At 57.3% G+C, this 21,666-nt stretch overlaps 2 protein-coding genes across 2 annotated transcripts in view; one reads left to right on the forward strand and one right to left on the reverse strand.

Moving 5' to 3' along the window:
* LOC119111078 (uncharacterized) overlaps window positions 1-8,658 on the forward strand; it is a 14,721-nt gene extending 6,063 nt beyond the window's left edge. The window contains exons 5-13 of the mRNA XM_037234903.1: window positions 34-252; window positions 313-433; window positions 766-974; window positions 1,243-1,535; window positions 1,913-2,048; window positions 3,565-4,164; window positions 4,425-4,525; window positions 4,725-4,859; window positions 7,941-8,658. Coding sequence (XP_037090798.1) covers window positions 34-252; window positions 313-433; window positions 766-974; window positions 1,243-1,535; window positions 1,913-2,048; window positions 3,565-4,164; window positions 4,425-4,525; window positions 4,725-4,859; window positions 7,941-8,658 — 2,532 coding nt within the window. The remainder of the gene's footprint in view (window positions 1-33; window positions 253-312; window positions 434-765; window positions 975-1,242; window positions 1,536-1,912; window positions 2,049-3,564; window positions 4,165-4,424; window positions 4,526-4,724; window positions 4,860-7,940) is intronic.
* An 896-nt stretch (window positions 8,659-9,554) lies between these two features.
* Window positions 9,555-21,644, reverse strand: LOC119111079 (histone-lysine N-methyltransferase SETD1). Its single transcript, XM_037234904.1, has 16 exons — window positions 21,434-21,644; window positions 19,617-19,786; window positions 17,111-17,234; window positions 16,473-16,565; window positions 16,031-16,208; window positions 15,647-15,764; window positions 15,267-15,406; window positions 14,836-14,971; window positions 14,499-14,628; window positions 13,983-14,138; window positions 13,575-13,607; window positions 13,114-13,469; window positions 12,146-12,680; window positions 11,048-11,251; window positions 10,543-10,800; window positions 9,555-9,784 (listed from the first exon to the last, which is right to left on the reverse strand). Exons 2-16 carry the CDS (start codon window positions 19,760-19,762, stop codon window positions 9,611-9,613), a joined length of 2,781 nt encoding a protein of 926 aa, XP_037090799.1. The 5' UTR covers window positions 19,763-19,786; window positions 21,434-21,644; the 3' UTR covers window positions 9,555-9,610.
* Window positions 21,645-21,666: the final 22 nt, after the last annotated feature.

Consider the following 21,666-nt stretch of genomic DNA (forward strand, 5'->3'; position numbering starts at 1 on the left):
AACTACGGCTTCGGCGTGTCCGACCTGGACCAGCTGCCGCACCGGCCCGTGCTGTTCCGGCCGCTGCGCTGCAAGCACTGCCCGTACAGCAGCAAGGTGACGCGCAACCTGCTGAAGCACCTGCTGCGGCACCGACGCACCGGCGAGCGCGCCGAGCTACCGGTGGCGTGCCCGACCAACCCGCGGCCCTGCGACTACCGGGGCGACAAGATGTTCGACCAGATGGCAAACCTGGCCAGCAGCTCGGGAGAGGTGGGCGTGCCGCGCAAGCAGCCGGAGCTGTCGGCGGCCGACCTGGAGCGGCTGCCCAAGGAGGTGTCCGAGGACAAGCGCTACATCTGCAGCCTGCCCGACTGCGTGTACCTGACGCTGAACGACACCATGCTCAAGTACCACATCCAGGCGCTGCACGGGCAGATGATCACGTACCCGTGTCCGCACTGCAAAAGACCTGTACATGATCCCGGACAAGCTGAAGCGCGCATCTGCGCCTGCACGGGCCGCGCCTCTACAAGTGCAAGTACTGCATCTACAACCACTACCCAGCGTAGCCTGGTGACACGTCACGTGCGCGACAAGCACCCCATGCTGCCGCTAGTGGACGTGGGTGGTGCGCGAGCCGGACGACGACGAGGCGTCGCGGCCGCTCTTCAAGCCGTGGCGCTGGCGGGCTCTGCAAATACCAGGCGCTCTCGCAGCCGGAGGGGTGGAGCACGCAGCCAGCGTGCACGACCTGCGCAGCCAGTTCAAGTGCGGCCTGTGCAGCGTACGCAAGCTCGGTGCGCTCCGCCTTGGACCTGCACTTCGCTGCCAAGCACCCGAGCGAGGCGGTGAACGTGTTCGCCATCTACTACCGGCTGGACGAGGTGGACGCCGAGGCAGCCGTCAAGGTGGAGCACTGCCAGCCGATCTGGACGCGCCACAACCCGCGCCGCATCCGTCATGTGCGTGGCATCCTCATCGAGGAAGTGAAGGTGCCGCGCGGCGCCGGCTCGCCGGTGAAGAAGCGCCCGGCAGGCGCGCGGCGCGCCTCGCCCGACGGCGGAGGCGGAGAGCGCGCGCCCCCTGAAGCGGCTGAAGGCGGCCGAGCCGGCCGCGCGGACGGCGCCGGCCGGCCAGGCGCGCCGGCGCGCAACTGAAGCGCGCGCTGCGTCAGCCGCGCCGGCTCCGGGCGCGGGCCGGCCGCGCGCCAGGTCAAGCCGGAGGCCGACGCCGGCCGGCGAGGCGCGGCGGTCCGGAGAGGACGAACAGGAAGAGGAGAGGGAGGAGACTGAGGAGACGAAGGAGGGAAAGGAGACTGAGAAGGTGAAGGAGTCGAAGGAGTCGCCGGCCGCCGGTTGCGTGAAGGCCGAGGGGGCGCCGCACGCCGCCACCGAGGACGAGTTCCTCTCGCTGTACGAGACCAAGTCGTGCGAGCTCGGACCCACGGGCGATGCCGAGGGAAAGCAGTTCGTGTGTCCGAAGTGCACCAAGTACAAGACGAAGCGGAAGATGGACTTCGCCAGGCACCTCCACAAGGAGCTAGGGTATAATCGGTGAGTGGTCATCGCATCGGTTGGAGGCTACATGTGCGATGAGTAGAGTCACTGTTGGTTCTTTGTCTGGTGGCTCTTGCGTCGCACTGGCATAATTCTCTTTGCTAAACCATTCGATTTACCCCCTGAAAGCTTTCAGGTATGGTTGTTTTGCTTGGTACTCTTTCGTGCCCATGCCCTGAAAATATTTTCTCTGCGTCCAGTTTTGCTTTCCCAAAGTTAGTCGGAACGTGTTCTTGTCGGTGCCTTGCTTTAAACTGCCAGTTACTACGTGAATCGACGTAATTTCTCGTGGCACATGCCTTGGTCGCAGTTAACGTCGTCAGGTTTTGCCAGACAAACGTGTCATGATCTTACTGTCCGACTTTGACCACCAGCTTCGTGTGCGGAAACTGCGGCCACATGAACACGAACCTGCCCAACATGAAGCGGCACCATGAGATGGCGCACAAGACGGCGCGCCTGCCCGAGGCGATCGTGCCACTGACGCCCGACTCGGCCATAGAGCAGTGGGTGAGTCTCGATCCTGCCCGCTGCAGCCACTCCCGGCGCGGATGCGTCTCGGATCACGGCGTGTTCTGCCCATCAAGAGGCGGAACATTGAGTGCGGTCGGCTGATTTGTCGATACTGTTAGGGCCTGATCTCTCAGTGCTGCGAGTGCGAGTTTGCTGCTTTGGTGCGTCGTTTACAGGGCACTGGGGTGAGTGTGTGAGTGAGCGGAGTGCAGCTCACCCGTGTCCACAAACCACACGATCGGTTTGTTGAAGTTGAGAGGATTACTACTGACTGCGCGCTTAGGAACATAATTGCACTTGCCGTAGGCATGAGTGTTTAAGGCTTTCATGCCGGTTGGGTGCAAGGTTGGCAGCAACAGGCAGAAACAGTTGTCAACAGGTTTTTGCCGGTCTCAGCCTGTTACAGAGAGCGTCAGTTGAAGAAACTCATACAACATGGCTCATGTTATATCCATCATACCGGTCATCACGACATGATGTGATTCGTATGTGTTCTACAGAGACAGATGTGTGATGGAAAGCATAGTGAAAATTACCACACGGTAATTGCACACCAAACAGAAGGTGCGGCAAATCGATAGAACAAGCGCGTCGGGACGGAGCAATACATCAAGCAGTGTGATAGGGATGAACCAATGTAGACGCTGCTAACCTATGAGTTGCTGCACCATGACAGGCTTACATAACGATAGATGTTCCTCACGAACACCCTGGCTAAGTCCAGTCTCCGAGAAAGTCGGTGCATGTGACGACAAACGGTACTTACTCGGACTATATGTCCTGCGCTTGCCAGGTAGTCATGTGACATTGCATTCCTGTTTTGCAGTAATAATGCGAATACAGTTTTCTCACTTGACTAAAACATACAATGGAAACACATGATTGTTAAAGAAAAGATGCCATAAATTTGACCCTTAGCAGACAGCAGTACCGAGACGCCGAGTCTCTGAATCGCCAACTTACTGTACGTAGCAAACTTGAGACGACGACCCAATGCTTGGAAACATATCTGGTCTTGCTCATTATATGTCAAGTTTATTTGCATAACATTTTACGTCATTACTACCTGCTGGATAATGCACACGTACATCTGATTAGTATGGCGTTGCAACTGATTGTAAAAGGATGTGTCGTGGATCACAGGCCACGGCCAGTGGGCACAGGGCTGCGCCTCGGGAGCCAGCTCCTGTTCTTGTCATGACAAATAGACGACATATTTTGATCATGCTGTAGTATCAGCGCGCTGTTGCTGCTGTACGGTCTGGACAGGAAATGCTCTGACTAAAGCATGATTGCGAAAATTGAGGAGAATAATGACTGTGTTTCTGCACGTGTATGCAAAGTTTAACTTGTATAAAGGAAAACATGAAATGGCAGAAACTGATGGAAGCCGGCTGGAGTGCCAAGCCGGGCTGAGCGGCAGGCTGACTAGATCCACACCACGTCTGATACTACGAGGGACCAGAAAGCGCGTGCAAGGCGTGCGACGGTGACGGTCCGGTCTGGGTTTCAGATTCAGTCGGTGTTGGACCACCAGGAGCATCAGATCGAAGGCACTGCTCCGAGCGACCAGCCGACAGCAGAGCCCAAGCTGGAGGCCAAGTCGGAGCCGGAGTCCAAGGCGGAGTCCAAGCTGGAGCCCAAGCCGGAGCCGGGGTCGGTGTCCGCCAGCCCGGCCGACACGTCCAAGACGCAGCCGGTGTACAAGTGCTCGTACTGCTCGGAGCGGGGCACCATCCCCGTGCTGCGTGGGCACTGGAAGACGCTGCACAGCCACCTGCGCTTCAAGGTGATACGCCAGGCGCGCCGCTACGTCTGCAATCACTGTGACTTCCAGTCGGCAAAGATGCCCGGCATCCGGGCGCACATGGCGTCGCGACACCCGGACCAGCCGGCCACCGACTTCCAGACGCGCACGCACGACCGCGAGACGCGCTTCAAGTGCGGCTGGTGCCGCGAGCGCTTCCTGACGCGCGACAAGGCCACCAGCCACCACCAGGTGTTCCATTCGCACCTGGAGCTGAAGCTAGACACGTACGCGGCGCGCGGTCTGCCGCAGGCGGTGGGCGCGGCGCAGGCGGAGACCACGGAACCGGCGGCCAGCGCCGAGCCGGCCGCGACAGGGGGACAAGCCGGCCGCCGCCGCCGCCGCCGGCGAGTCGCCGCTGCCGTCGTCCTTCAAGTGTCCGCTGTGTCCGCACACGACGAGCCGCCTGACGTACGTGGACGCTCACATGCTGGTACACTACAAACGCTACAAGTGCCAGCGGTGCGACTTCGCTGACGGTTCACGCAGGCTGGTGGTGCGCCATCACGCGCGCAAGCACGCCGGCGAGCCCGAGCAGGTGACGCTGCTCGAGCACCCTCGACCAGGAGTATCAGAAGATGAAGCGCGTGGTGCGTGGCAGGGACGGGCCGCGCGTCGGGTCGCCGGCGCCCTCCGACGCGACCACAGGCAGCCGCGGCACCAAGCGGTCGGCGGACGGCGCCAGTCCGGCCCGCAAGCGGCGGCCGCCGGCCGCCGGCGGCGTGGCGCGCAAGTCGACTGCGCGCAGCGCGCGCCGGCTGGTCGCGCGCCGGCCGCGGCGTGGCGTTTAAATCAACGGGCGGCGCGCGCCGCGACCTGCCGGCGCCGTTCTCGTTCTACGGCCGCCGGCCGCCGCCGATCGACAGCTACTCGGAGGTGACGACGCAGCTGACGCTGGGCGGCGCCAGCGCCATGCGCGTGAACGTGCCGACGCTGGCACAGATCGTCAAGCTCTACCCGCGTATCGCCGTGGTCGATCTGAGGAAGAAGAAGCTTCAGTTGTGAGCGAACGCGACACCGGGCGTTGCGTCACGCCACAGATTGTTATCCTAGCGTTGATAGTGTGTTGCGTCTTGCCGCCGTCGCGTGTAGTTTGTCAGGGCTTGTGCGAGAACGGTCGGCACCTCCGCGTCCGTTCGGCCTGTACGGGGCGTCGGCCGTGTCTCGGGGGAGTCGCCAGCCGACCCGCTGTCATACCGTCTCATCACCGTCTAGTCAGGGTCGTGGACCGCTCGTGGACATGACATCGTTGGGCGACGCTAGTTTTATCATGGCTGTGAGTGCTGTCACGAAGCTGACTTGAATACACTTTTATAAGAAATGATCGTCCTTCGCCACGGCCTTGGTGCGGAGCTCTGCATCGTGCGCGCGCACGGGATCGGGCATGCACATGCACTGCTGCCAGGGACAGTGGCTTACCTCGCAACACACAAGGTCGCTGGGGCCAGAAATGCACATACATTGACGTCACAGACACCTGCTCGCCGGGCGACTCTATACGGCTGCTGTAGGCGGAAGGCAGCGCCCGCCCCATGGAAAGTCAGATGATCTCGCTTTGGTCCCGCAGCGCGCTCCACGCTGCCAGTGCCGGCGCCGGCCGCATCTCCGTCACGTCCATCGAAGAGCCGCACGCCAAGTGATGGGTGCGCGGTCCGCCCGGATGGTGGATGTGTTCCCGACGATAAATTTCTACATAATCCTGCCTGCGAGATGGATAAAGTGCTGTCCTGCATGGTGGAATAGCGGTGCGGATGACATCGCAATCTATCATGGTGACAGTAGCGGGGATCAAAGCACTGCAGCTGGTGAATTTGCACCCGCGTCCTTCGGCGAGGCAAAAACTCCTATGCATGATACGTATTTTGACATATTTATGTTCACGTCGGTAAGTAACATCATCGGAGGGCTGCAAGCAACAAAAAAGTAAAATGTCAATTTAATTTCGCGTTGAACCGAGGGCCGCATTGCGGTATTTGACTGGCTGCTAAAATCCCTAAACCACCACAGTGTAAGCGCCAGTTTAGGTCGAGTACATTTTGTTCAATTCTGACTTCGACGGGCTTTCCTCGACCGGCTCCTAGTCGCTTCCAAGAGATGGCAGCAACTTGGAAGTGATCACCCTGCCGCGCAATTAACGCAGTGCCAGCCAGCGCCTAGGGCGGTGCGTGCACGGGCACCGGCGCGGGCAAGTTCGAACGACGCTATTGCTCAGACGTGGGTGCGAGTTGCTAGTTGAATGATGGCAACGGGTGATGAGTTACTTCCGTATGCTTGTGCTAAATCCAGCCCACTGGCCAATTCTTTGTCGGTCCCTTCCGGCGCATCGCTTCATTTCCAGGTGTATCTGGCCTCGCGGTCAATGCTAAGCAAATCACGTCTCGTTGGATAGGTCGCCTGGCAGATAGAAAACGAAGACGACACTGTCAGCAGCCAAGCGTGACTAGACCCGTTGCATTGCAGGAAAATGAATCACTACGGGAGTGCGCCGTCAAAAAAGTTAACTTATCGCCCTCATCTGCTCTGGCGCCACCGCGTTCAAACGAATCGGATACAATGACCACGACTATACGTCACTCTCGGTGTTGTCTGCCGATACAATGCGTGAGGGTGACTTCACCGTTTCGAAGAATTTCAAGAACGTAGGGCGCGCGCATCCTTCGAAAGCAAGAGGCGATCCCTCTACGCAGAAAAAGGCGTCCGAGTTTCCCTGCATTCATCCGGAGCTGGGTGCGGGTGGCCACAGGTTCCGAACAGCCCTGTGTTGTGACACCGCCAATGACGTGATTCTCGGAAAGACCCACCGAAAGAACATTCGGAAAATCCTATTTTGCGCCTGGATTCGCCCACGGCCGTCCCGAAACCGCGGTGGCTGTAGATGCAGCGTCCGAGACGGACACCACCCATGTTTGCGGCGAGCAGCTGAGGCTTTCTGGCTAGTGGCGTAGCAAATGGCGACGGGTAGCGCAGGACAGGGTGCTAATGATTGCGTGCGCGCGCACACCAACGGGGCCTCGTCAAATGTCGCAGCCAGCCGTCCGCCCGCTTTGTTGTCCGCAGCTTTCCTTGAGACCAGCGAGGTTTTTCAAACCGCGTCATGGGTGTTGGCATTTCACCGTTCATTTGTATGGAAAGAATAAAGAGCATTTGCACGACTGGATATTTTCCTCAGCACGTTAATCCTCTGTTTGCTGGTGCATGGATTCTCGGAATTCTATAGTTGTAGTACTTTCCAATCTAAAACCGGACCAAGCACGACTGAGCAACACAGGCTGTCAGCTCAGTGCAACCTAAGCCACCACAGAAGAAGCAGGTCCAGTCCTCATCAGTTCTTTCCTGTGTTCACACTGGACAGGACGTGCAGGTCGGGTGCGTGTCTGCAGCGCTGCGCGTTACGTGTTGAGGGCCCACGCCGCCCTGCTGCAGCAGTCCTGGCATTTGTCGACGTCATCAGCTCAGGCCAGCTCAGCTCGTCACACGTTTGTGACAGTCCGGCGCCAGCAGCGATCGGACCCGCTCCGCGTCGAGGGTTGGAGCGCCGTGCGAACATGTGGGTGTCGGTGCTGCTGTGCTTGCTGGTAGCGGTGACGACCGCACACCTCCCGCACCGCCACCCCTGCGCCGGCGCCGGAGAACTCGCCAACGCCTGCTACCGTCAGTTTCCCATGCGCGTTGCCGCGGCATATCAGGCCATCGCGCTGGTCGCAGGGATGGCGGAGGTCGCACCGCTGGCGGAGGACGCCGTCAAACTGCCAGCTTATGGCACTCTGCTGCCAGGGAGCGATCTTCGGTGATCGGCACGGATTCGGCGCTAGCCACGACGCCCCCTTTAACAATCGAGCGCCGGAGCCGGCCCGTGCCCAGTCTCACGTCAGAGCTGCTCCACGGCAATCCCACGACCACGGCGGCACGCTGGCCCCGAACGACCGGCGTCACGTTCTGCCCGCCGATTGCGGCCTCCCGAGCGACGGCAGCTCCGCCGGCGGCCGCTTCCGACGCAACGTTAGCGGCGGCCGGGTGGCGGACCGCACGCGCTGGCCGTGGATGGCGCTGCTCGGGCTACACCGGCCGGCCGCGAGCAGCAGCGACGGGCCGCGCTGGCTGTGCGGAGCCGTGCTCATCACACGCTGGCACGCCCTGACGGCAGCGCACTGCGTGCGTTCGCACACAGCAGGGGAGCTGGTGCTGCGGCTGGGCGAGTACAACCTTTCGTCGACGACCGACGGGCATCACCAGGACTTTGCCGTGCTGCGCAGCATCGCGCATCCGAACTCGCGCAGACGACAGAACGATCTGGCGCTGCTGCGGCTGGACGGCACGGTCACCTTCAGCAGGCTTATGCAGCCCATCTGCTTGCCGGAGGCGGACAAAACGACCGACGGCAACGGCGACTATCTGCTGGTAGCCGGCTGGGGTCGGCTTTCGTTCGCGGGCGCCGACACGCCCGTGCTGCGGGAGGCGCCGCTGTCGCTGGTGCCCTCGGCCCAGTGCGAGGCCACCTACCGCCAGCTGCCGAGCTTCGACGACTCGTTCCCGGACGGCGGCTTCAACGGCACCAAGCTGTGCGCGGCGGACCCGGAGCAGGCCGGCGCCGACGCCTGCCTCGGCGACTCGGGCGGGCCTCTCACCGTGTTGAGATCCGACGGCTGGTACGAGCTCAGCGGACTCGTGTCGTTCGGCGTCGGCTGCGGAGATCCAGACTTCCCCGGTGTGTACACGCGCGTCTCCAGCTACGTGGACTGGGTGGTCGACATGATAGCCAGCGAGAAGGGCCCGCACACCTCTGACCACGCACACGTCTGACCGAGCCGCTAGCACTACTCCTGACATCCTGTCAGACCTATAACACTGAGTTCGTGGCAAGCTGACGGATGTTTGAGAAATATACTTGTGGTGGAGACCAACCCTCATTGATCGGGCCACTCACGAAGCTTCTTCTTTACATCATCCGATCTAAGCCATTCCAACAGATCACGCGACCCAGATGATCACCGGCTCGTACATGTAAATCGGGTTTCTTGTGCCGATAACTGTCTGCCATTCCCAGCAAAGAAGATATAGTATACTCACTGTTCGTATTAACAATACCACACACATGGCGGTGAATTCAACACGGAATCACAAAATCCAATGATTTATCGTGCAACAAGCAATAGCCCAAGCGTACGTAAATACATTTCAACGTTCACGGTAAATACGCTCACGATTTTACCACCTGACAAACAAGTAAGTCTCTTACACAGGCCTGATGCGACGGAGGGTCAAATGCCCGGCGACCACGCCTTGTTTCGTACACGTGATGCAGCTTCGTTCCGCCGGCGTTCACTCCGATGAGATTGCACGAATTAAAACACGCACTGAAAGACTATGGATGGGCCCTGGCTCGGCGACGCCGGACCGCAGGCCGCCGAGCGACCTCGGGTCTAGCCCCCAGCGGCGGTCCCCGCACGGCCAGGGACACCGCCGCTGTGGCCGCCGCCAGCCACGCCCTCTCCCTGGACCCGCCACGGACCACGGCAGGCGACACACCACACCCCAACACAACCTGATACGCCGCTGACCGGGCGCGGTCCACTGGCCGGCGTCCGACGCGCCGCCGTCGACCGGGCGCGGTCCACTGGCCGGCGTCCGGCACGCCGCCGCCGACCGGGCGCGGTCCACTGGCCGGCGTCCGGCGCCGCCCCGGAGACCGGAGAACGCGTCGGGGGCGCCGCCGCCGACCGCTGCGCTGGCATCGGCCGCCTCCGGCGCCCGCTCAGTTCAGATAGCCACGACACTGGGGCGTGCCGCACAGGCACGGGATCTTGACCTCCTCATACGGGAACTTGTAGTCGTACGTGATCTCCTCGTTGACGCCAATGGGCTGTTTCGAGTAGATCACGATCTTCTTCTGGCCCTCGACCGAGACGATCTTGGCATAGCAGTTGGGCTGCGGGGTTGCGGCAGCGAGTTAGGCGGCCTGGACCCGGCCAACGGACGACATATATACGGACGATATATATATATATATATATATATATATATATATATATATATATATATATATATATATATGCATATATCATATGGAGGCAAACTGCATCCAGCAGACACAGAATGCATGAGAATGTATGATTCATCCATCTTATCATCAGAAGACTCATCATCGAGAAGATTCATGGAGGAGGCTTCATCCTGTATGCACTCAGCGGTTGTGTGCAGCACACACACATACAGCACACGGTACCTCCACGCATGCAGGCCATGTTCGTCTTCTGAATACGACATTCATCAGTCGTGGGCCATATTCGGCGTGAGCGACCCACATTCGGGGGCGTACGAGCAACTGGAGGAGGTGGGCTGAACACGAACAAAAGCTCTTAAACTGGAGAGCTAGTACTAAACGCTGTTATGTCATCCCACGACAAGGTCGGCCGCGTCACGGAATCCTTGCGATGCAGATAACGAACCCGAGGATGGGTTTTGCAAAGCTGAACAGTCAATCAAACGTCAAATGCCAAGTTGCAAATCCTTCCAACATGGTTCGATTACGTAACTTCCTACATGGGCGTTCTAGCCACATCTTCCTCCATCTGGCGGGGACACGAAACAAAACTGATAAAGGATACAGTCCCTGAGCATCGAAGGAGCGCCACTGAAATGGTTTCCAAGGATCACAACACGTCAAAGTAATCTCGCCGCTCTCACCGTGCAGCTGTGGTTGATGAAGCGGGCCAGGTTGCCACACTTGGTGGCGTCGATGATGTTGTCGCGGTCGATCCTGAAGAGGTAGCTGCTGCCAATACCCTGGCGCTCGTACACCAGCTCACGCTGGTCGGCGACTGACTGGCGCACGTGCTGGCCCACGTACTCGATCACCATCTCGTCGGCGGCGATCGGCTCCAGCGCGAACAGGCCCCAGTCGTGGATGGCCGACTTGCCAAACTTGAGCTGCTTCTTGCGGAACTGCGGGCACGCAGCACATCGCGGTCGTGTCGACGACGGGAGATGGAGCGCCGGGGAGCCACACGCTGCAGACGCATCAAACGCAGCACAACGCCCTCCTGGCAGCGTCCCAACAGCTCGTAACGGACCACTATACGACAGATGGCGCCACTCAAAACCTCCCTATCAGGAATGGCTCCAGGTTTCTGCTTGCCCCCTCCCCCCCCCCCCCGTCTGTTGCCTACCAGCAGACCAGCTTCTGACTGACCTTGAGCTGGTTGAGCTTGAGCAGCTCACTCTCGGTCTCGCCGCCGAGCACGGTGAGGATGCGTCGCTGGTTGTTGCGAGCCTCCCGGGAGATGGCGGCGGCCGTGACGGCCTTGGAGCGCTGGTCGGGCACCGTCGAGCCCTGATCACGGCCGTCGGCGAGCGCCGCCACCGCCGTCTCCGCCACCGTCCGGCCGAAGTGGTACTGCAGGCACGGGCGGCCACCAGGTCACGACACGGCGGCCACCGGGTCACTACACGGGCAGCTGCCGGGTCACGGCACGGGCAGCCACCGGGTCACGGCACGGGCAGCCACCGGGTCACTACACGGGCAGCCACCGGGTCACTACACGGGCAGCCACCGGGTCACGGCACGGGCAGCCACCGGGTCACGGCACGGGCATCCACTGAGTCACGACACGGCAGCCACCGGGTCACGTCATGGGCAGCCACCGGGTCACTACACGGGCAGCCACCGGGTCACTACACGGGCAGCCACCGGGTCACGGCACGGGCGGCCACCGGGTCACGGCACGGGCATCCACCGAGTCACGACACGGCGGCCACCGGGTCACGTCATGGGTAGCCACCGGGTCACTACACGGACAGCCACCGGGTCACGGCACGGGCAGCCACCGGGTCACGGCACGGCGGCCACCGGGTCACGGCACCGGGTCACGGCATGGCGGCCACCGGGTCACGGCACGGGCAGCCACCGGGTCACTACACGGGCAGCCACCGGGTCACGGCACGGGCAGCCACCGGGTCACGGCACTGGGTCACGGCACCGGGCCACGGCATCGGGTCACGGCACGGCGGCCACCGGGTCACGGCACCGGGTCACGGCACGGCGGCCACCGGGTCACGGCACGGGCGGCGCTCCCGCGTCACTCAATGATGGTCGCGGCCAGCGGTCACCGGCGTCGGAGAACGCAGGGCATGCGCTCACTGCGGGCGCCGCTGGCGAGCTTAGAAACTGGCTTACTGATAGCACCAATATTGCCAAGAACTCAACGACCCCGCGCAAAATACAAACCCCACGACTGTTTCCCTTATTTCCAGTAACGATAGCTCCGCGACCGGTGCACTCCCCGCCTACCTTGTGGTTCATCTTGTCCTTCTGCGTGACTTTGTAATAGCCCTCGGTGCGCGCGCAGCCAGAGCGGTGCACGGCCGGTTCGTTGAGCCGCCGCCGCTTCTCCGGCCGGTCGGTGGCCGCGTGGTCCACCCAGTGCGTGTCGTTCAGCCAGTAGCTGTTCTGGTCGTCGCCCAGCAGGCCCTCATAGCACCGGTGCAGGTAGTCGATGTCCTCGAGCGACAGGCCGCGCGTCAGGAACTCGTACAGCAGCGCCATCTCGGACATCACGTCACGCTTGCCGAAGCCGCGCGGCGCCGCCGGCTCGGCCGGCTCAGCACGCCGCTTGCCCCGCGGGGCGGGGGCGGGGGCCGCCGGCGGGCGCGTGTCGCCGCGGTCGTGCAGCAACGCCGAGCGGGTGTTCTCGGGCGAGGGCGAGCCGGAGCGGCCCGGCGCCGCCGGCCGGCAGTACGAGTGCTCCTGCTGCAGCCGGCCGCCCGGCGAGCCATCGGACGGCGAGCGGCCCGGAGTGGCCGGTAGCGGCGGCGACTCAGACTCACTGCCGGGGCACGCAGCACACACGGGTCAGAAAGGCTTGCTGTGGTCGCGCGTGACCGAAGCCACCGACAGTGGTCCACAGCAGGGCGTCGCTGGGGAGAATCAAACGATGCCAGGGAACACAAAGACATGCACCCGATCGGGCATTTGTTGATATGGTGGCATACAGCAATCATGTCTTCACGTCAGCAATCATGGAGTTAACGCAAATATTCTTGTGTTATGATATCAAAGGAATTAAAGGTAGGCAGATCCAACAACAGCTTAGGATGCTACACTATGTGAGACTAACTGAGAGGATGCATACGTAACGTATTGTGAGTGAAGCCAGGATTAAAGCTATTTGTTCCACTGGGAATAACTGACTGAATTTGCCAATAACGTTATAGCAACTCTGAACTAACAAGAAGCCAACGCAAAACAAGACAACTTACCGCTTCCTTTGAACTTTTTCCGAAGTGAGCTGGGCAGATGAAAGGCGCCTCTTAGCCTTTGCTGTTCCGGTCTTCGACAAAGAGTCCGGGTCTTTGTCAATCTTCCGCCCAACATCGCCCTTTTCAACCTTCGTCTTGGAGCTATCCACTTCGGCGTCGCTATCCTCACTGCTGCTACTACTGCTGTCACTGCTGCTGCTGCTGCTGCTGTCACTGCTCGAGCTGCTGCTGCTGCTACTGCTGCTGCTCTTGGCCGACGCCGCCTCGCTCGCGGCATCGCTGTCCTTTGCCGGCTGCTCCTCGTCCTCCTCCGCCTCGCTGGATGAGCTGGGTCGGTCGGCGCGGGCCCGCTGCTCCTTGGCCAACGCAGCCGGCGGCGGCGGTGCCGGCTCGGCCCGCTCCGACTCCGGCTCCGACTCGGCGTCCGAGTCCGAGTCGGGCGCCGCCTGACTCGGCTCGTCCTCGGGCGGCGGCGACGGACGCGTCGGCTTCCTCTGCCGGTGCCACGGCGGCGCGTTAGCGGTTAAGCGCGTCACATTGCGGGCATTCCTGGCGAGAGTGGCTTGCCTCTTCCAACAGCAGAAGACGTCGCCGGCCCTGGACTCGAGCGTCAACATAACAAGGAGCGACAGCGCTCCTGCCGCGAATGGCTCATCCTCATCGTGCACGGCCTATCTTGAAAGTTTCACCTCATCCTTTCTTTCACAAGGCGATGGAGCTCTTCGAGGGAAACGCCCACGAATGGATTTAAAACGGAGTAAACGCCATTAGACAGTCCCGACGTGCCCCTGGAACGAGCGGCGGATGGCGCAGTGAGCCCGTGCCTGTGTGAGTCCGCACTGCCAGAGCAATGCCAGAAGTCGACTCACCCTGAAGGAGGGCATCTTAGGCAGTGACATGCGGAAGCCGAGGCCGTAGCCGGCGCCGGAGAGCGAGCCGCGATTGTTCTCCAGCAGCGAGCTGAGGTCGGAGCGCTTGACAGGCAGGGCCGAGCCGCCCTGCGTCCGGTTCTCTTCGCCCCGCGCCTGCCGCACCACACGGCACCGGTCAGAGGCGTGCTGCGCCCGGCGCCGGGTCCTCAGCACTCCTAGCCAGTTGGGCAGCTTCGGACAAGCGCCACGCTTTTAACGGCTTTTTCAACATGTGGGCAGTGCATGAGCTAAGGCATTGGAAGGTACCTACATGTAGGTACATAAAGTGGACCCCAATGACGAATCAGCAGTCGTGTTGACACATCACTTCGTCTGTTGAGCGCTCCACAGATACTCATCACTTGTGAACTTTACAAACATGCCCAGTTGTAAATTTACGTGAAACTAGTTTGCAATTTAAATGAAACCGATCTCCATAATAAAAAACTCATTCACCAACAGTTCGATACATACCTTGTGCTGTTCGGCTTGGTCGTCCCACCATTTCTCGAATTGCTTGTACGCAGTGTTCTCAATCATCCTCTTATTAAAGTCTTTCTTAAGTATCTGTTTCAACTCTTTCACTACTTGGTCTAAGGAATGCCTGTGGATCGTAAGAAGCCGTGACATACACGACACATTCATACTCACGCAAGCGTCATCAATGTAGCATAGCACAGATTCAGTGCTCTCAACAATACAGCGCAACGCACCCCTAACAGAGCCAAACCAGAGGTCACGCCCAAATACAATGACCACCAGCTGCACAGTCAGCCCGCCGTAAGGACCGCCGAGCTCTGACTGTACTCACTGGGCCACCCGGTCGGGTGTGAGCTGTTCTGCCTCTGCCGGCAGCACGTCGTCGTAGCCGGGCTCTGGCGCGGACGCCGGCGCCGGCGGTCCGTACACCTGGTACCCGGGCGGAGGCGGGTACGGGTACGGCCAGTCTGGCGGCCGCCAGCAGGGGTACGGCACGCCGGGCTCGGCGGCGGCGCCCGGCGGCGGGTACATCGGCGGCGGCGGCGGCAGTGGCGGCGGCGGCGGCGGCTCGGGGCGGCCGTTGAGCGGCGGCGGCGGCGGCGGCGGCTCCGAGGCCGGCTCGGCGCGCGGGCCGGCGCCGCCGCCTGCGCCGCCGCGGCCGCTCACCGTCGCCCACGTCCAGCACGCCCAGCCGGCGGCGCAGCTCCTGGAAGGAGCGCAGCCCCTCGAGTGAGCTGCGCTGCCGCTGCGGCCGGCGCGCGCGCAGCTCGGCCAGCCGCTCGCGGACCAGCTGGTGGCTCTGGAGATAGCGCTCGCGCGACACGAACGGCGACGGCGTGACGCTCAGCGGTTCGGGCGTCGCGTCGTCGGACGAGACGTCCGAGTCCACCTCCGAGCCGGAGCTGGACGCCGCCTCGCCGCCGCTGTCCAGCAGCTGCGCGAACGACGGAGCCAAGCTGTGCTTGGACTTGCGCTGCAGCAGGAGCGCAATGCGCGTGTCCAGGTCCACGCGCTCGCCGGGCTCTTCCGCCGGGTCCTCCTCCTCGGCGGAGGTGGTTGCCGGCCGGTCGGCGGCGGGCGCCGTCGGCCGCGGCGCCTCGACCGGCTCCGGCTCCGGCGGCGCCGCCGGCTCCTGTTCCGGCTCGGCGCGCTCCGGCTCCGTCCAGACGGCCAGTGGATCCTCGTGCGCAGGCGGCGGCTCCTCTCGAGGCACCGGCCGGTCCTCAAGCAGGTCCGTGTACATCTGGCGCACCTTGGCCCCTGACAGCGGCAAAACAATACCAAATAACCCCAGCCGGGTGACTGGCCCGCTGCTGTTCATGCGTTACGTTTATGCGAGATCAAATAAAAAAAATCGAAGAAATAAGCATAAAAAACTGTTACGAATGATTTCAATTTCCTGCTTGCTGGTGCCCAGTCACAAGATACCGCTTTTAAGGGCAGCGATCAAAATCCGTAAAAAATTGTGCCAGCAGTCGTCCGTAAGTCCTGGGCACGCTTGTGGCCCATTGTGGACGCTGACTTACCGAACGGATCAAGGAACACACTCAACACGTTGCCCATGACCGACGTGTGATTGAATTTCTCCACGCAAGCTCTCGCCCCCTGCACGTGGCGAAATACGAGCTGCGCAATGCCTAGGTGCTTGTTGGTCCTTGGATGATAGAAGATCGCCAGCTCTTCAATTTCGCCGCATTTATGCACCTAGAACATACGGTATGACCACATCAGCAATAGCCCAAGGAGGTTGTCATAAGACGGACCTCGTTGGAGACGTGGTTTAGATACAGAGGGTAAACGGCAACCCATTTGTACCAACATGCGTGCATGTCCACCTCAATGCACGGCATCTTGTGCATGTCAAAAACAGCGGAAACCCAGTCGTGAATGCACCATCGGGCCCACATCCGGCCCTCCATCGCGTCGCCGCGGGGTGTGCCCGAGGAGTCGGAGGTACGGTACGCTTACCATTTCCGCTAGGAACGTCTTATCGATGTTGTCGTTGATGTTGGTGACCGATACCTCCAGCGGTGGTGGCGCACCCACGTAGTTGGCGTCGATCTGCCGGCGGTGGAGCCGTGAGCAAGCCTGTGCAGCGGACGCCCCGCGCCCAGCGCCGCCCGTCTCGCGCCCAGTGCCGCCCGTCCCGCGCCCAACGCCGCCCGTCCCGCGCCCAGCGCCGCCCGTCCCGTGCCCAGTGCCGTCTGTCCCGCGTCCAGCGCCGCCCGTCCCGTGCCCAGTGCCGCCCGTCCCGCGTCCAGCACCGCCCGTCCCGTACCCAGTGCCGCCCGCCCCGCGTCCAGCACCGCCCGTCCCGTGCCCAGTGCCGCCCGTCCCGCGTCCAGCGCCGCCCGTCCCGCCAGCGCTCGGAACGGCGCCGCTCATCGGCCCACTAGCCGCGAGTTTCGCCACCACAGCGATACTGCGTAATGCCACAATAACGACACGTCACCAGGCGAGGCTACAGTCCGAAGAAGTCACACGATGCGTGGCTGGAGACAACGTGCCTACGATGAGGCACATATCGGGGCCGCCGACGTTGGGAGCGCCAAAGGGCAGCAGGCCGTGGCGGCGGCACCACCCACCGGGCGACACCACACGCCTACCTTGAACTTGGGCACGGAGAGCTCGACCACCTCCATGCGGGACCAGATGCGCGTGAGCGGCGGCCGTGGGTCGCGCACCTGTACCGTCGGGTACGTGGCGTCGTTGGGTACCCTGCCATCGTACCTGGGAAGACGGTACGCCGCTCACACCGACACCTGCCCGCCTCAACTTAAGGGCGACGATTGCATTTACCGCTTCTTTGCTCTATGACCATAACGATGTCCTTGACAGGTATGATCTGCGGTCAGTCAGGTCAGTGGCCGCGCTAAAGGCCTGGTGACATCAGAGGACAGGATGAACTGTGCCGAGCATTACAGCACGTTAAACTTTGGCCCCCCAAATTCTGCCATTGCCTGGAATTGCACGATCGGATGGCACAGGTCAGGGTTCACATAGGCTCTGCTTAGCGCCAGCTCTGCTCGCGGAGATCCATCCACTCAAAGGCTCGGATTACATATTTATTAATAACAATTTATTGTTAAATATGCATCATCAAAATAGAAATATTATTACAAATCAAAATTATTATTACCAACTGAAAACATATTGTTTAAAAGTTATTATTAAACATTAAAAATCGGATTAACTAATGCATTAATTGTTCTGTACCCATGACTTGCAATGTCCTGATAGCTTTGCTCCCATCCACAGTGCCCTCGATTTTTAATGCCCACCGTCGTATCACTATGCTGCTGGATCGCAATGGCAAAAAACCATGTCATGCAATGCATGACGGACCCAAACAAAATATTTATGAAATGGGAGTGTTTCGAGCAGCGTCGAATATGTAGGCTGGGCTTAGTTATCGCTACAGTTGCAGCGTTTTCTAATGACATTTGAATAGCCTATATGCGACACACAATATTTTGATAATACAACAAAGACACTGAGAGCAGGAGACAACTTGACCAGAGATACAACAAACTAGGCTACTGCTGATATAACTGTGTTTTTCCTCTTCCCACATGTAAATAAAGTAACCAAGCCATCATCAGGAAGGCAATCGCATGTCCCAATCTAGGCGGACATGCGGGGAATGCGCCGAACCCTGCTGGAGGCGGCGGCACGGCCGGGACCCGCTGCCGGGGCGGCTACGTCCTGCTGTGACCGTTCCGGGCGCCAGCCACCCTGCCGCTGGTGCCAGTGTCTTACAAACCATATGGACTTGTCAAAATAAACATTCCTTCTCAGTTAAGAAAATGCTCTGCAGCATTTCTTGCTGTTGGGATAAGACCGGCGGCTTGGCCCGCGCGCCGCCTCACTAGGCGCGGCGGTCTCCTGTCCATCGCTGAGTGGCTCCCTCATTTCAAGTAATCATACCTCAGCTGAGTACTTTAAAGGCTGGTGTAAATCCAAAACCCCTGTGGCTCCGCAATAGCCTATTCTATGATGGGCTGCTGTGTAAACATGCTTGCAGTGTTGAATTGGCTAATAAACTAGCTATAGCTTTAACAAATGCACAGCCTATCTCTATGGCAATGCTAGTGTATTATAGTACATGTTTTAACTAAAAGGTATTTTAAACAGGCTGTTCCACATCTGCACCAGGTCTTACAATGAAATACAATTTTCAAGGCCATTCTTTGCAGTTTACAACTATGCCCTATGTAAGCCTTCAAATAATAATGTTTCTGAGCTAGAAACACACAAATCTATGCAGAATATTTTACATCACCTACTTTGAAATCAACCAGTGATTATAATATCATAGATACATCACATGATTTGCCCTCCTTGGTGGTCACATTGTGCTCAAGGTCAAGACAAATATGACCATCAACCTATTCATGCTTAAGCGCATCTACACTAACTGTCCCATCAACAGACAGCAGTTGGCTCTGAATAAACTCAGCACATTCAAACCATGTCTTGATCATGAACCACATTTGTACTACATAATACAGGTATTTGTGCGGTTCTAGTAGCTATGGAAGACTTGAGTCCAGAAACCAAATAACTTAAGAAAAACCACCATTACCAGGAATGAAACTGAAAGAAAAACACATGAGATAGCAGCAAAAAAAAAAAATTATCAAGGACACCACAAGAGTCAAAATACAGTCACATAATGTTCTTCATGCCTGTTTTTTTCCACACATCCATTAACAAGCTCTTTTATAACCATGATAATGATAGCAACAATAATAAGAAAAAAAAGAATAAGTCAAAATAAGCCATTCCATCATATTTAATGCTTGCCCCAATATGTCACAAAGTGGAATGTTCTATTTGAGCAGTTCCAACAGGTTTGCACACTGCCTCAAACAAATGTAAGCATGTGCATTTATATATGTATGTGGAAACACTTGTCCTTCACTCCATAACATCTCCTGATCCCTGACTGCAATACACCATATTATCCTACAATTAGAAGGAACTGCTGAAATATGTCATTGCTTGTAACTGAAAGCATTCATTGAAACAAAGAACTTCATTAGCAGGTCATGATCTGCAAAAAGAGAAATAAATGCAGTGCTCAAGAAACGCAAAGGAAAATGTTCTTACCTGTACACCTTCCCTGCTCCTTGGATGATGCATGGGTCAGAAAGAAGCTTGAATGCCTTACACTTTGGTGCCTGCTTTTCTTTTGCACTGTGGATTTGCTGATGATGAGATGCATTAATCCGCTGATGGTCGCTTAATCCATTCATAACAAAGTTGTCTTTAGAAAGCACCTGAAATACAACAGTGGCAGGTGAATGTACAAGCAAAACAAATCTGCTGCAGTCTCTAGGCACTGACTGCATAGCCAAGTTGTAGGATAATAATTATGATATTAGGCCCAGCATATTCCAGTACAACATATTTCAAAACAATGCACACCATCAATATAAGCAATTGCAAGAAATAAGATATTTTTCTATGTAGTTTTACAATTAAGCACCTTTTACAATCTGGATGCATGTCATACTTAGACCTGGTTTAAACATTTTGCCATGTGATATACAATTAACTGGTGCCTCAACTAAAACACAACCATATGAATGATATATTTTTTTAGATTGCCATATTCAACATAAACAAGCTTCATAGGAGTGCACCACATACTATACTATATATGTATGTGGTGCCACATACTATAATAGATAATACTATAATAGATACTCTCATACTGAACCACATACTATAATAGATACTCTCAAACATGGCTAAGGATAGTATGCATGACAGAAGCAAATAAGCCAAGATGGCTGGAATATCATTAGTCAATGACAGCTCAAGACAGCAACTCTATACTAGCAAGATTATGCCCTAACCTGTCAGAATGCAAAGAATGAAAAGCCAGGCATATTTAATCATAACAGCCTTGTCAAAAAACTGCTGCTTTAAGAAAAATCAAGATTACATCTATCTATCATGCTATCTTATAACAAGTTGCCAAGTATTGAAAGCTGGTACCTAGGATGCATTTATGCCTAACATCATGGTTGGAAATTTACATAGCAATTAACCATTACACTAAATCTGAATTTCATCTTATCATCATCACCAATTAGTAACTATGCTTGACTAGAAGCAGTGCATCCACAACCTGGCTGAAAATTATTCATCCTGCAACTGATCATAGCCTTTTGGTTTATAATTTAGCATGCTTTCAAGTGCTTCAGCCTTTCATTTCTTCAGAGCCTAAATGAACACAAAGTTCAGCATAAAGATATTCAGAAATAAGGCCTATCTGTCCTACCTAAGTTTCTAAATGAATGCATCACAAGATTTAACCAGACTGCTAAACAGACATCTTACTGGACATGCCCAGAATCTTGGCTAATGATGATGCTTGGTACTGATATCATATGAATGCATGCTTAAAGGATGAGCACTCATAATTTTGGACATAGTTGCCACCAATATTAGAGCTTAGAGGCCAATGTTTGGAGGAATTGCACCATACCAAAGCTGCTTCCCACAAATGAAAAACTCCTAAAAGCTTTTAAAAGAAACCACAAGCTTGAAAAAAATCCCCTGAATTCAGGCTGCCAGACAAGTGCACCAGGTTTAGCACACTAATGTTATGTGGACATCCGATCCAGTGGATGGATTTTTTTCCAAGCTTGCTTCAGCCTATGAATTGAGAGAATAAGACCATCCTCTTATGCCTGCAGATCAACAACCACTTAAAGCTGTAATGCTAACATTGCTGACAGGGGAACAAACATGAGAATCAAGGTGCAGCCTGACACATACAAAATGAAAGACCTCAGGTCACACCACCATGGCATGCATAATCACATACACAAAAAACTCAGCTGATACTTGATGAGGTGGGTAAGCACAAGACACAATGAAATCATCCATCGTGCTTACTCAAATGTCCCTCTTACCAAGAACTAAAAAACGCTGCGCTGGGCCGTTGCATCTCGATGATTGATCAATCACGCAGTAGCCCATCTTTCGTTTAAAACATTGCGTAACGACTTAGATCTCATCACCACCCAGACCAGGCACACATTTTCATCCTCAGATTGCGTAACTCTGCCCCTTATTACACAATATCGCGGACAATTTCGGCCATTACAACTTACACACGCTTCTACCCACCACCTACCCGCGCTCA

This window comes from Pollicipes pollicipes, unplaced genomic scaffold, assembly GCF_011947565.3.
Source record: "Pollicipes pollicipes isolate AB1234 unplaced genomic scaffold, Ppol_2.1 Scaffold_7261;HRSCAF=8764_pilon_pilon_pilon, whole genome shotgun sequence".
Classification (NCBI taxonomy): domain Eukaryota; kingdom Metazoa; phylum Arthropoda; class Thecostraca; order Pollicipedomorpha; family Pollicipedidae; genus Pollicipes; species Pollicipes pollicipes.